The sequence below is a fragment of the Aquarana catesbeiana genome, linkage group LG07 (genome assembly GCF_042186555.1).
Source record: "Aquarana catesbeiana isolate 2022-GZ linkage group LG07, ASM4218655v1, whole genome shotgun sequence".
Classification (NCBI taxonomy): Eukaryota; Metazoa; Chordata; class Amphibia; order Anura; family Ranidae; genus Aquarana; species Aquarana catesbeiana.
In genome coordinates this window covers 83776549-83792728 of record NC_133330.1, presented here as the reverse complement: position 1 = coordinate 83792728, position 16180 = coordinate 83776549, and the positions used below count along the sequence as shown (strand labels likewise).

The following is a 16180-nucleotide window of genomic DNA, read 5'->3' as shown; positions in this document are numbered from 1 at the left end:
CGATGCCACATGTGTGAGACTTTTCCACAGCTTGGCCACATACAGAGGCCCAATTAGTACCGTCACGCGTTCTAAAGGCATACAGTGCCTTGCAAAAGTATTCACCCCCCCTGGCATTTATTTCGTGTTTTGTTGCCTCACAACCTGGAATTAACATGGATTGTTTGAGGATTTGCATCATTTAATTTACAGAACATGCCCACAACTTTGAAGATTTTTTTTATTGTGAAGCAAACAACAATTAGGACAAAATAACAGAAAAAGTCAATGTGCATAACTATTCACCCCCCCCCCCCCTAAAGTGAATACTTTGTAGAGCCAACTTTTGTGGCTATCACAGCTCCAAGTTGCTTTGGATATGTCTCTATATGCTTGCCACATCTTACCACTGGAATTTTTGCCCATTCCTCCTTGCAAAACTACTCCAACTCCAAGTTGGATGGTTTGCGCTTGTGAACAGCAATCTTTAAGTCTGACCAGAGATTTTCTATTGCATTAAGGTCTGGGCTTTGACTAGACCATTCCAACACATTTACATTTTTCCCCTTAAACCACTCAAGTGTTGCTTTAGAAGTGTGTTTGTGGGTCATTGTCCTGCTGGAAGGTGAACTTCCGTCCTAGCCCCAAATCACACACAGAGTGGTACAGGTTTTTATCCCTGTATTTAGCACCATCCATCTTTCCCTCTGACCAGTTTCCCAGTCCCGACTGCTGAGAAACTTCCCCACAGCATGATGATGCCACCACCATGTTTCACTGTGGGCATGAGGTTCTTTGGGTGATGTGATGTGTTGGGTTGGGTTTGCGCCAGACATAGTGTTTTCTTTGATGGCCAAAAAGTTAAATTTTAGTCTCATCAGACCAGAGCACCTTCCTCCATACATTTTGCGAGTCTCCCACATGCCTTTTCGCAAACTCAAAATGTGCCATTTTGTTTTTTTGCTGAAAGTAATGGCTTTCTTCTGGCCACTCTGCCATAAAGCCCAACTCTATGGAGCGTTCGGCTAATTGTTCTATGTACAAATACTCCAGTCTCTGCTGTGGAACTCTGCAGCTCCTCCAGGGTTACCTTAGGTCTCTGTGCTGCCTCTCTGCTTAATGCCCTCCTTGCCCGGTCCCTAAGTTTTGGTGTGCGGCCGTCTTTTGGCCGGTTTCCTGTTGTGCCATGTTCTTTCCATTTGGTTATGATAGATTTGATGGTGCTCCTAGGGATGATCAAAGATTTTGATTTTTTTTATAACCTAACCCTGACTTGTACTTCTCAACAGTGTTGTCCCTTACTTGTTTGGAGATTTCCTTGGTCTTCATGGCAGTGTTTGGTTAGTGGTGCCTCTTGCTTAGGTGTTGCAGCCTCTGGTGCCTTTCAAAAAGGTGTGTATATGTAATGACAGTTCATGTGACACTTAGATTGCACACAGATGGACATCATTTCACTAATTATGTGACTTCTGAAGGTAATTGGTTGCACCAGAGCTTTTTGGGCTTCATAACAAAGGGGGTGAATACATACACACATGTCAATTATCATTTTTATATTTCTGAAAAATTGTTTTATGTATATATTTTCTAATTTTACTTCACCAACTTAGACTATTGTGTTCTGATCCATCACATATAATTCAGATAAAAAAAAAACATTGAACTAAAAGCTGTAATGTAACAGGTAAAAAGCCAAGGGGATGAATACTTTTGCAAGGCACTGTAAATTACACATTTCCTTTCCTGGCTACCTTTCACATTTTTGAAGGCTCCTGAGCCTCTTTGTTAGGATTCTGTCTCCCTCAGTTTCCATTTCAGAGCCACTGCTTTCTACTGGCTCATACTTGCGATCTGCATCTGACAGAGAGAGTCCCCTGCTAATCTTGTCTATAGAAAAAGGAAATTCCCCTAAATGGACTGTAACGGCACTTGCTAAAAACTTTATTTAGATAATAAGTGTGTAGCAAAGTATGAGGAGTAAAAAGATTTTTTTATTTCGACATAACATAGATTAAAAACATAGTGTATCATACATTCAACGGAGCATATTACAGGATCAGTAAGTTTAGTATTGTTACCGAACAGTAAATTATATGAGGGCTCTTTTTCACACCCAACGCGTTTCGGAAAAAACAGTGTTTTTGTCCTTCAGGGATGTAGCAGAAAAGATTAATTCATTTATAATATGTTTCGTTGAGTTACTTTAAAACTCCAAAATTAGAGTAGCATTGGGCATTGTTGCTGGTACAGTTGTTGTCATTGGAACATCATAGTTAGCACTGAATAAAATTACTTGGTAGTGGTCCCATTAACTGGGGCATGGTATCTCACCTACCCCCGTCCCTCCGGGATGCGTGCAGACCAGAGCAATATACTGAGGCAAAGGAAGAGGGAACCCCTATTTAGATCAAATTTCAGATATGCCAGCCACGCATCCCAGCATCCAGCGTGTGTAACGCCTCAGGCGTAATAAATCGCTTCTGCCAGTCTCCCCTTATTTGGCATTATGTACTATTCATACACCGTATTCAAGGTTGTGCTGCTTAGTCAGTTTTGCAGTACTTCTCTGATCTGTAAGTTGTCTGAAGCCGAGAATGTGACAATTTTCATATTTCTGTTCAGTTGTCCTGATCTTGGATCATTTTCCTGCTAGATCTGCTGAAACAACCTACCCCATTAGTGTTCAGGCTATTCAAGTTTAATTGTGTTAAAAGCAATCCGACAAAAGGCAAGTGAATGCATTAAACTCTCCGCTGACAATCTTTGCCATATAGCTTACTAATTATATTTGCAACCTTTGTAGAATGTGGGATGTAGTATGTTTTGTTTTTATGATGGGTATATTTATTGGAAATTTAAGTTTTTGGTTTTTTTTTTCCCTTTTTTTTTTTGTAGGGGACAAATGAAATTCTGCGGATGTACATTGCTCTTACAGGGATGCAACATGCAGGAAAAATATTGACCAGTAAAATAAAGTAAGTACTTAACTTATTTATTACTGTTATACACGCTGCATTTGCAGCAAGGATTTAAAAACCCTGTGCTGGCAGCCATAGAAGAGTCTGACTACAGTTTTGCCAGTAAGAATGGCAGCGAGAACAGTGGCAGGAGAAGAGGAGTTGAATGTAGGAGATACGTCCTGAAAACATTGTTGAAACGTATTTTTCAGGGGTATAAAGTAATAAGCGATCAGCTTGGGCAGGCAAAAGCACAGAAAAATAAGCTATTATAAAGGATAAGTTCACCTTTCTTAACATGTTGCAATCGTATTTAGGGTGTAACATGTTGAGCATCCTTGTCCTCTCCCCCCGATCCACCTACTTGAAACAGTAGGCAGGGGAATTTCTCCCCGCACCCACTGTCACAACTTGAAAACAGCATGGTAGTCCGCCTACATGGCCATGTCATTCATTAACATGCCTACAAATAGTTCTAAATGTATTGCAAGGGCACTGTTGAGTGCTCGTGTAGTCCATTGAGCTTTTGGGACTTCAGTAACTGCCTGCCCACATTTTTATAGGCAGACTGTGTACTTAGTCAGTAAGAGCCAGACATTGCACCCGCTATCTGCTGATCATGGGGTCCAGTGCCTTACAGGCTCCCAATAAAAAAGTTATAAATGCACCTTTTTTTTTTTTTTTTTACCTGCCAAAAAAAGTGCATTTATTATTTTTTTAAAGGTGAACTTCTCATTTAAATGTTTACGTGAATTGTTTTACCTTTTCATAAATTATAATTTATTGACTTGCAATGTGCCCTTAAAAGTGCTAGACAATTTGGTCGGTTACCTAGCACAGTCGCCCACTTCTTGCATGCCGTAGCCCTCACCTCTTCTGGGATTGTCTAAGTACTCTTTGTGCTGTACAGGACCTCCACTCCTCCCTTCACCACCAAACGTAACCTTTTATAAAGCTGCTGGGAAAGGAACAAAGAGGAATAATATAGAATGAGTCTGCTGGGGTTACTGATATCACATCCAAGAGAGTGGAGCCGAGCAGCAGTCTCGGGGCATTTAGATGTTTACATAAGGAAGGCTTTTACAAGAAAACATATATTAATACAGTATGTTAAATGTACATATAATGTTATAGGGAGATGTTTTTGAAATGAGTGGTCTAGTGCAGGGTCTCTTTCTGACTAGTCTTATCTGACTAGGCCCTAAAATGTAAGGTCAGTACAAATACCCCCAAATTTACCCCATTTTGGAAAGAAGACAGTCTGAGGTATTTAGTAAGAGGCATGGCGAGTTTTTTGAAGTAGTAATTTTTTGCCAAAATTCTTTGGAGAATGATGAGAATAAATAATTTTTACACAAAACTGTCGATCGAGCCTGCACGTCTGCCCCCCACAGCAAGCAGTTTTCTATGTGGACAGGCAGAAAGGAGGAGGAGTGGACAGCGCTTGGCGGGGGGGGGGGGGGGCGGGCCCATAAGAGAAGGTTTGGGGCCGCTCTGTGCAAAACAATTAGTAAGTAGGACGTGTTTGTTATTTAACCCCTTCCCAACCAGCCGCCACAGTTGTACTGCGGCAGGTTGGCTCCCCTGGGCGAGCTGACGTAGCTGTACGTCAGTCTGCCTTTTGACCACTAGGGGCGTGTGCCACCGGGCACCTGGGATTGTTCCACACAGAGACAGAGCGGAGATCTGTCAATGTAACCCCACAGATCTTCGTGCTGTCAGGGGTGAGGAGAGCGATCTGTTGTTCATACGAAGTTCGCTCTCCTCACCCAGTCAGTCCCCTCCCCCCACAGTTAGTGTCTCCTCTCCCTAGGAAATGCAATTAACCCCTTGATCGCCCCCTAGTGTTAACCCCTTCCCTGCCAGTGACATTTACACAGTAATCAGTGCATTTTTATAGCACTGATCGCTGTATAAATACCAATGGTCCCAAAAATGTGTCAAAAGTGTCCAATCTGTCCGCCATAATGTCTCAGCCCTGATACAAATTGCTGATCACCGCCATTACTAGTAAAAAAAAAAAATAATAATAAAAATGCCATAAATCTTTCCCCTATTTTGTAGATGCTATAACGTTTGGTTTGTGCAATCAATATACACTTATTGCGATTTTTTTATTACCAAAAATATGTAGGAGAATACATATTGGCCTAAACTGAGGAAAAAATTTGCTTTTTGAAAAAAAAAATTGGGATATTTATTATAGCAACAAGTACGAAATATTATGTTTTTTTTTTCAAAGTAGTCGCTCTTTTTTTGTTTATAGCGCAAAAAAAAACTGCAGAGATGATCAAATACCACCAAAAGAAAGCTCTATTTGTGGGGGAAAAAAAGGACGTCAATTTTGTTTTGTTTTGACCGCGCAATTGTCAGAGCAACGTAGTGCCGTTTTGCAAAAATGGCCTGGTCATCGAGCAGCCAAATCTTCCCGGGCTGAAGTCGTTAAAAAAGAAAATAAAAAGATTTACAATCACTTCAAGGTGAGGGTTGGCAACCCGCCTGTCAAAGGCAGGTGACGGTTTTGTTGCCAACCCTGGAACCTGAAGGTGACTGGCAGGTGACGGCTTGGTTGCCAACCCTGGAACATGAAGAGTAGAGGTGGCAGAGGCAGCATTCAGTGGAACTGATTGGCTGTATCTGAATGAATGTCCGCTTCTCCTCCTCTCCCTCCTGCCGGCATTCATCTGCTAGAGGGAAAAAAATACAGCTGATCGGTTCCACAAAATGCTGCCCCTTCTCTTCAGGATCCTCTTTCTTCTTGCGACCGCGCCCCCCCTTAGCGCTGCTGGCTTCCCCCCTCTCTTCTTTCGCCGGCTGCTGTGGGGCATTGTTTTAGATTGGAGAACAGAAAAGGAGACGGTAAATATGGCATAATTGAAGCACAGAGCACTTCCCATTCATTCACTGTCCAGTGCAGTAGAGGCTGCAGAGAAAGGGACTGGGGAATCTTTCCTCGGTCCCTTTCTCTATCTCAAAAGTGAGACAACAGGGGTCTGATATTTCACCAAAGCCCCCCAAGGGGGCACCTAAAAATTGTGAAGTAAAACAAACAATAAACTACTGACACCGTCCTCTGCCTTTTTACTGACTGACACCGTCCACTGCCCTACTGACCGACACCGTCCTCTGTCCATTGCCCTATTGACTAACACTGTCCACTTTTAAGGTAGGCTAAGCTTATATTTTTACATTGACATTTGTTTTATTACATCTAACTTTGTATTACTATTTTGTTACGCCTTGCTAGTTAATTTCTTAAAAAAAAAAAAAGACGCAAAATCCTGGTGATCTTTGATCTTTCATGTTGTTCAGGTACATCTTCACCTCTCAAAGGTTGTCTACACCTGCTTTAAAGCTTCTAGGGGCATAAATTACACATCTAAATTTCCTGCCTACCTATTACATTTTTGAAGGCCCTTGGGCACCAGGCTAGTGGAAATACCCACAAAATGACCACATTTTGGAAAGAAAACAACCAAGGAATTTTATAGGAGGCATAGTGAGTCTTTTGAACTCCTCTGGGGCTGGTGACAGGAACTCTGGGGCTGGCGACAGGTACTCTGATGGGCTGTGACGGGTCCTCTTTATTTGGGGGGGCAGTTTAAACTCATGTAAAAGTACATCGACGTGCAATGTGGATTTCATTGGGTTCAACTGAAAACACATCAGGGGAAAACTGTAAAAGTGTCCCTATTGGAAAATTTTCTCTTTCTGTTGCGGCGACAACTCATGTTGGATTTTTCTCTAATTTTTTTTTGTCTGTGTGACATTGGTTACCAGGACAAATGGAGAGGTTGATTCTCCCTAGCTAGGACACTTCTCACAACTTTAACTAAAAAAAAGTGCAAACTACAATTGCAAAGTGAACTTGAAATTACACTGAAAGTACACTTGGAAGTGCAGTCGCTGTAAATCTGAGGGGTAGATCTGAAATGAGGGGAAGCTCTGTTGATTTTATTATCCAATCATGTGCAAGCTAAAATGCTGTTTTTTATTTTCCTTGCATGTCCCCCTCGGATCTACAGCGACTGCACTTCCAAGTGTACTTTCAGTGTAATTTCAAGTGCAGTTTGCACTTATAGTGCAAAATGGATTTTCCTTTAGTAAATAACCCCTCTATATGTTCTCTTTTACAGGAAAATAGGTTGCAATTGGCAATTGCCTTCTGAAAAGTCTAGATTCCATACTTTTATTGTTATATTATGGGTTCAGTACTTTGAGTCCCTTACCTAAAAAAAAAAAAAAAAATCTGATTTAGTAAAACATAACTTAATTGTACAGTACAGGCTCCTTCTTTCAGTTGGTTGGACACAAGTAAAGCTTTCAAGGACACGCCCCTCCACTGGGTGCCTCCTCTATAACCCTACCCCACCCCTGTTAGTCCTCAGGTTTTTCTAGTGTTCTAACATGATGGACCTCTTCTCCTTCATGAAGAAATCACTCTTAGCTTAACCCCCTATTTTTCTTTTTTATTATTATATATTCTACAATCAATTCTTCACTGCCCGCCAATCCTCTAAATGGAAGCAGTGCATCTGGATCCATGCAATCTTTGTAAACCCTGGGAACCATACCCAAACCCCACTCTGTAGGGACGGCCTGTAATGTTGCTTTAGGCACTGGTGGCAGCCAAACCATCACTTCCAGGACTCCTTGTTGTTGTTTACACTGAAGATGGTTCTTAATGACATTTGTCCTGCTACAGCCAAATATTTGGCTGTAATGTTTGTGGTCCTTGTCCTGCTGCAGAATAAATTTGGGTACAGTCTCTTGATCCCTGATGGTATGGCATAATGAATCAGTATCTGCCTGTATTTCCCAGCATTGAGGACCAAATCTCCAACTCTATTTGCAAAGATGCAGCCCCAAACTTGCAAGGAACCTCCATCATGCTTCACTGTTGCCCGCAGATGCTCCTTACTGTACCACTCTCCAGCCCTTCTGCAAACAAACTGCCTCCTGCTACAGCCATTTCATATTTTGATTCATCATTCTAGAGCACCTGCTGCCATTTTATTTCACCCCAGTTCCTATGTTTTCATGCATAGCTGAGTCGCTTAACCTTGTTTCTATGTCCTATGCAAACAACACCTGGCCTCTTCATCAAAGGGCAGATCTGCTATTATTATTATTATTGTACAGGATTTATATAGCGCCAACAGTTTGCGCAGCGCTTTACAAGATGAGGGCAGACAGTACATTACAATACAGATCAATACAGGAGGGATCAGAGGGCCCTGCTCGTTAGAGCTTACAATCTAGAAGGGAGGGTCAAGTGGAAACAAAAAGGTAATAACTGTAGGGGATGAGCTGATGGAAAAAATGAGAATACAGTTGTTAGATGTGGGTAGGGTAGGCTTCTCTGAAGAGAAGGGTTTTCAGGGATTGTCTAAAAGCTAATAAAGTAGGAGATAAGCGGACAGATTGGGGTAGACCATGCTATCTCATGGTCCTCTATTCCATCCCGCTTCTCAATCCCTGACTTTAATGGCATGGCTCTTGAAAAGACACATACAGGAAGATCTGCTATTGTACCTGGAAACCCATTTTTGCCTGGTGTGAATACAGGCACTTCAATCCCAGAGATTATTTTTGCATTCTGGCCTTCCTACAGTCAGGTCTTGATCAGAACTTGGCCTTAAAGTGTTACTAAATGCACAACAGTTAAATCAGTCTGTATGTGCAGTAAAGCAGGCTTGTTATACTCACTGTGAAACCTAAGGGGTTAATCCTCTGCATTGTGTATAAAGAATGTGTGATCCAATCTCTCTGATCTTCCTCTTATTCCACTGACTCCAATCCACCTCCTGATAGAACCGAGCTTAAGGGGACAAGCTGCACATGCTCAGTTTGGTGTGTATTGCAAGAACGTTTTTTTTTTTTCTTTTTCTTGGGAGAGTGCACAGGGCCAATTAGCACTGTCCAGACAGAGGGTCAGGAGTCCTGCAGCCTTATAGGACAATCAGAGGAAAATGAAAACTCCTCCTACAAGCTTTAACCAGACACTGATACAAGTCACAAGACTGCTCTAACTGCTGATTTAAAAAGAAGTATTTAGCAGTTTATGTTTACTAAAACTATTGCATTTCCATGTTCTGTGTACTGTGGGAGACCAGATATAGTAAATGCAGGGTCCTGGGTTTAGTAACACTTTAAGCATTTTGAAAGGACAGGTCTTGGCCTTGTTGATTCGCTTTCAAAGACCTTTGTCTTTGTTCTCCCTTTTCTTCAAAGTGTATTTCACATTAACCGACCTTTGAAGCACCCTGTGCTTCCTTTGGATCTCAGCTTAGTTCTCTCTGCCTTGCAAAAAGCACCCTTTGAACCCATCAGGGATATCACCCCAGATGACCTATCCTGTAAGGAGCTGTTCGTCATACTTCACAAAGAAACAAAGGTTGTCTTACACCCAAGACCATCCTTTTTTTCCAAGGTGGTATCAGTCTTCCACCTCAATGAGAACATAGTCCTACCATCCTTATGCCCTACTCCAAAGCGTCCAAAGAAAATCTTTCTTAATTGCTAGATTTAGTTAGAGCCATTAGAGTCAACCTAAAAGCTTCAGCTTCGATCAGACAGATGGATTCTCTTTTTGTACTGTTTTCAGGACCATGCAAAGGGCATCCTGCTTTCAAGTCCAACATCGCTCGATAGGAAATCTAATTGCTAGAGCTTACAGTCTGAAGGCCACATCCCCTCCTGCACTTTTATGTGCCCTTTCTACCAGATTGGTGGGCGTTTCCTGGGCATTTCAGCACCAGGCCTCTGTAGCCCAGCTGTGTAAGGCCCACCACCTGGTCCTATGTTCATACTTTTTCAAAGTTCTAACAGGTGGCTGTCCAATCTTCTGTGGATGCAGCTTTCAGGCATAAAGTTCTTGCAGCAGCACTCTGAAATTAGGTCTGTTGACTCTTGTTGCTGTTTGGTCTGTTGGCACAGTTCTGTTTGCCTTGTTGCCCACTCTCATTTATTTTTTGGAGACATCCCAGGGTCTATGAAAAATTTGCCGTGTCCTGTACTGTACAATTAAGATTGAAATTTTGACCTACTTGTAATTTGCATATCTTGGAGCACATTACAGGACACAGTCCACCCTCCCTTGGCCACAAGCCAACCATTCCTTGGTTACTCTGCATTGCTTGAGGTATGGTTATAGGTGAGACGATCAGTGGGCATATCCTTGAAAGCTTTGCCAGTGTTTCATCACCTAAAGGTACATGCCTATAATCTAGGATCCATGAATACTTTGCCTGTGTCCTGTACTGTGCTCCAAAATATGGAATTTGCAGGTAAGTCAAAATTCCTCTTTTTTAATTGCTGACTTGGAACAAACATGTAGTCATTGAAGCCAGAAAATCGACATGACACGGGCAACTAGAATGTTTGGGAGGAAGGCAGCAGTGGCAGCCAATGTATTTTGTTTGATGTGTTTCCTAAAGACAACTGTTAATAAACTCTGTCATATTTCCTGTAGAGTTTTGTTAGCTCTTAGAAATGGTGGCCAAAATCTCCTTGGCATTTTGGTTTATATATTTTATTTGTTGTCCTGAACATTTCTAACATGTAATTAATTTCTCCTTACATTTATGTAGGGAACTGAAGAAAGGTGGTGTTGGCATTGCTATGGAAATGTTGACCAAGAAGTTACGGGATAGCTTCAAAAGGAATATAGATTTAGGATTAACAGGAAAAGATGGAGTTGTGCATCCAAGTCTTGAGGTAAGTGTGCACTTTGCCTATCACTAAATTATTTCCAATTCGTTCTGATTGACCAGCAGGATTTTTCAAACAACTATTCGCTGTCTACTAATGCAGTAATAGAAGCAGTGCATAAGGATCAATGCAACCTCGGTAAAAGCTTGGGAACCATACCCAGACTCCACACAGTAGGGACTGCCTGTAATGTTGCTTTGGGCAGTGGATTCTGGAATGGGCACTCACTTCAGCACTTTGTGCTATGTGTGCAAGATGCTATACAGGTCCAGGGCCACGGGCCATCCCTATGGAACCCAGACTACGAAGAACACTCCTGGGGGTATGCCCACTGTTATGGGTGAAGCCTGAGCCCAATATATGGACAAGTAATGTATATCTGTATCTCTGAGTGCTACTGTAAAAATGGAAACTCTTTTTGGTGCTAAAATACAACCAGGTAGATGACCAGATTTTACATCACACCACAGTCCAGAACAATTTTCCCAGCGTACACATTTCTGTGAAGGACTGTAAAGTATAGTGCATCCAGAAAGTATTCACAGCGCTTCACTTTTTCCACATTTTGTTATGTTGCAGCCTTATTCCAAAATGGATTACTGGATTATTTGGAAAAGGAATATTTTCCTCAAAATTCTACAAACAATACCCCATAATGACAACGTGAAACTAGTTTGTTTGAAATCTGTGCAAATTTATAAAAAATAAAAAAAATCCCACGTACATAAGTATTCACAGCCTTTACTCAATACTTTGTTGAAGCACCTTTAGCACCAATTGCAGCATCAAGTCTTTTTGAGTATGATGCTACAAGCTTTGGCACATCTATTTTTGGGCATTTTCTCCCATTTTTTTTTCCAGGACCTCTCAAGCTCCATCAGGTTTGATAAGGAGCGTCAGTGCACAGCCATTTTCAGATCTCTCCAGAGATGTTCCATCGGGTTCAAGTCTGGACTCTGGCTGGGCTACTCAAGGACATTTACAGAGTTCTCCCATAGCCACTCCTTTCTTATCTTGGCTGTGTGCTTAGGTTCGTTGCCCTGTTGGAAGATGAACCTTCACCCCAGTCTTAGATCCAAAATGCTCTGAAGCAGGTTTTCATCAAAGATATCTGTACATTGCTGCAATTATTTTTCCCTCGAACCTGACTAGCCTCCCAGTTCCTGCCACTGAAAAACATCCCCACAGCATGATGCTACCACCATGATTCACTGTAGGGATGGCATTGGCCAGGTGATAAGTGGTGCCTGGTTTCCTCCAGACATGTGCTTGCCATTTAGGCCAAAGAGTTCAATCTTTGTTTCATCAGACCAGAGAATTTTGTTTCTCATGGTCTGAGACTCCTTCAGGTGCCATTTGGCAAACTCCAGGCAGGCTGTCATGTGACAATAGCAGACTGGCTTCTGTCTGCCCACTCTACCATACAGGTCTGATTGGTGGAGGGCTGCAAAGATGGTTGTTCTTCTGGAAGGTTCTCCTCTCTACGCAGAGAAACACTGGAGCTCTGTCAGAGTGACCATCTGGTTCTTGATAATTTTCTGTACCCTTACCCAGATCTGTGCCTCGACATACTCCTGTCTCGGAGGTCTACAGACAATTGCTTGGACTTCATGGATTGGTTGGTGCTCTAATATGCACTTTTAACTGTGGGGCCTTATATAGACAGGTGTGTGCCTTTCCAAATCATGTCCAATCAACTGAATTCACCACAGGTGGACTCCAATTGAGTTGAATGATCAGTGGAAACCGGATGCACCTGAGCTCAATTTTGAATGGCATGAGGAAGGCTGTGAATACTTATGTAAATGTGATTTTTTTTTTTTTTTAATAAATTTGCAAAGATTTCAAACCAACTTCTTTCACCTTGTCATCATTGAGTATTGTTTATACAATTTTTAGGAAAATTAATTTAACCACATACCGACCGGGCCATAGCCGAAAGACGGCCACAGCGCGGTCGGCTTATCCTGGGAGGACGTCCATGGACGTCCTCCCAGAATACTGCTCTCGCGCGCCCCCTGGGGCGCGCACCCGAGAACTTCCGTGACCGCCGGGTCCAGAGGACCCGGCGCATCACGGTGAACGGCCGCTAATCGCGGCCGTTTACCATGTGATCGCTCCGTCAAATGATGGAGCGATCACATGTAAACAAACCGGCGTCATGTCATGACACCGGTTCCTCCCTCCCCTCTGTGTACCGATCGGTACAGAAGGGGAGGAGCGGGGGAGGGATCGGATGGTAGCAGCGTTGTGGGCTGCATCTGTAGTACCCACAACGCTGCTCTGTGACAAATACAGTCACATCCAGCCATCCATCCCTCCATGCTCAGCCATCCCTCCATACTATAATACCCCACAATACTCTGCACTACTCTACAATACCCCGCACTACTCTGCAACACCCCACAATACCCCGCAATACCCCGCACTACTCTGCAACACCCCACAATACCCCGCACTACTCCGCACTACTCTGCAACACTCCACAATACCCCGCACTACTCTGCAACACTCCACAATACCCCGCACTACTCTGCAACACTCCACAATACCCCGCAATACCCCACAATAAACAGCAATACCCCACAATACTCCGCAACACCCCACAATACCCCGCAATACCCCACAATACTCCGCAACACCCCACAATACCCCGCAATACCCCACAATACTCCACAACACCCCACAATACTCTGCAATACCCCACAATACTCTGCAATACCCCACAATACTCTGCAATACCCCACAATACTCTGCAATACCCCACAATACTCCGCAATACCCCACAATACTCCGCAACACCCCACAATACTCCGCAACACCCCGCAATACTCCACAACACCCCGCAATACTCTTCAATACCCTGCAATACCCCGCAATACTCTGCACTACTCCACAACACCCCGCAATACTCTCCAATACTCTGTACTACTCCGCAACACCCCGCAATACTCTGCAACACCCCGCAATACTCTGCAACACCCCGCAATACTCTGCAACACCCCGCAATACCCAGCCATACTCGGCGATACCCTGCCATGCGCAGCCATACCCTGCCATGCGCAGCCATGCTCGGCCATATTCAGCTGTACTCGGCCTCTGTATGTGGCCAGGCTGTGGAAGTCTCACACATGGGGTATCGCCGTACTCAGGGGGAGTAGGTCAATCTATTTCGGGGTGTCATTTTTGGTATGTACATGTTATGTGTTCGAAATATTGTATAACTGGACAACTTTGTGTTAAAAAAAATGTGTTTTAACCACTTCCTGCCCGCCGGCCATCATACGACGTCCTTGACTTTGTGTGGGGATATCTGAATGATGGGTGCAGCTACAGGCATCATTCAGATATCATCTTTTTCAGCCGGCGATTCCCTACACCATAGGAATGATCATAGCGGCTATTCCACTGCTTGATCGTTCTTATGGGAGGCGAGAGGGGACCTCCCCCCCTTCCCGCCGCCCTCCGGTGCTTCTACCGCCTCACCACTACGATCGAAGCCAGGATCGTTTTTTTTTTTTGTTTTTTTTTTGTTTTTTTATTTCAGGCTTCCCAGCCTAGAGGTGAGATGTGGGGTCTTATTGACCCCATATCTCACTGTAAAGAGGACCTGTCATGCCATATTCCTATTACAAGGGATGTTTACATTCCTTGTAATAGGAATAAAAGTGATCAAAATTTTTTTTTTTTGGAAAAAAGTGTCAAACTAAAATAAATAAAGTAAAATGAACAATAAAAAAAAAAAAAAAAATTTTAAAGTGCCCCTGTCCGTGTGCTCGCATGCAGAAGGGAATGCACACGTAAGTCCCGCCCACATATGAAAACGGTGTTCAAACCACACATGTGAGGTATCGGTGCGAACGTTAGAGTGAGAGAAATCATTTTGGCCCTAGACCTCCTCTGTAACTCAAAACATGTAACCAGTAAAAAATGTTAAAGCGTCGCCTATGGGGATTTTTAAGTAGCGAAGTTTGGCGCTATTCCACGAGCGTTTGCAATTTTGAAGAATGACATGTTAGGTATCTATTTACTCGGCGTAACTTCATCTTTCACATTATGCAAAAACATTGGGCCAACTTTACTGTTTTTGTTTTTTTTTAAAGCACAAAACTGTTTTTTCCCCCAAAAAAAGCGTTCAAAAAATTGCTGCGCAAATACCTTGCAAGATAAAAAGTTGCAACAACCACCATTGTATTCTCTAGGGTCTTTGCTAAAAAAAACATATATAATGTTTTGGGGTTCTATGTAATTTTCTAGCAAATAAATGATGATTTTTACATTTAGGAGAGAAATGTCAGAATTGGCCTGGGTGCTCCAGAACGCCTGGAGGTGCTCCGTGCATGTTGGGCCTCTGTGTGTGGCCACGCTGTGTAAAAGTCTCACACATGTGGTATAGCCATACTCGGGAGTAATAGCAGAATGTGTTTTGGGGTGTAATTTGTGGTATGCATATGCGGTGTGTGAGAAATAACCTGCTAATATGAAATTTTTGTGGAAAAAAAAAAAGAAAAAAAAAATCTTGATTTTGCAAAGAATCGTGGGAAAAATTGACAACTTCAAAAAACAAACCCTGCCTCTTACTAAATACCTTGGAATGTCTTCTTTCCAAAAAGGGGTCATTTGGGGGGTATTTCTACTTTTCTGGCATGTTAGGGTCTCAAGAATATAGATAGTCCGTCAGTAATTTAGGTATGATCAATTTTCAGATATTGGCACCATAGCTTTTGGACTCTATAACTTTCACAAAGACCAAATAATTTACACCGATTTGTACTTATTTTTACCAAAGATATGTAGCAGTATAAATTGTGGCCAAAATTTACGAAGAAAAATTACTAAATTTGCTAAATTTTATAACGGAAACAAAGAAAATTTCATTTTTTTACCGAATTTTCAGTCTTTTTTCTTTTATAGCGCAAAAAATAAAGAACCCAGCGGTGATTAAATACCACCAAAAGAAAGCTCTATTTGTGTGAAAAAAAGGACAAAAATTTCATATGGGTACAGTGTTGCATGACTGAGTAATTGTCATTCAAAATGTGAGAGCACCGAAAGCTGAAAATTGGTCTGGTTAGGAAGGGGGTTTAAGTGCCCAGTTGTCAAGTGGTTAATCCATTTTGGAATTAAGCTGGAAACTGGAATGGCTCAGAGCAAGGGATACGTCACATTACACCAGAGAACTCCATAAAAGGGTGGGACCCTTTCATGGAGTTCCCTGGTTTGCTGGTGACATGTCCTTTGCACATTACACCACAGGTCACAAGCTTTACTGACACTTCTACCTAGAGCCCTTTATAAGGTACTCTGGCATTTCTTCCTGCACTTTTACTACAAGGACTTCGCCACAGGATGGCCTCCACCTCAGGTGCTGCATGCTCCATCTCGCACGCACATAGTCTTATCCTATATCCTCACTGACAACTATGCTGGATGCTAGGAAAAAGAAAGCCGAGGCAAAAGCTCAGGCAAACATTTTGCTCTGCTCGGCCCGCACAACTCTCAACCTCAGAATGACGTTGTTTTCCTTGCAC

General features: G+C 42.6%; 1 protein-coding gene across 1 annotated transcript in view; it reads left to right on the top strand.

Annotated features, from left to right (window-relative positions):
- ACAD9 (acyl-CoA dehydrogenase family member 9) overlaps positions 1-16180 on the top strand; it is a 189061-nt gene that overhangs the window by 148591 nt on the left and 24290 nt on the right. The window contains exons 13-14 of the mRNA XM_073592394.1: positions 2875-2954; positions 10529-10655. Of these exons, the coding sequence (XP_073448495.1) occupies positions 2875-2954; positions 10529-10655 (207 nt within the window). The remainder of the gene's footprint in view (positions 1-2874; positions 2955-10528; positions 10656-16180) is intronic.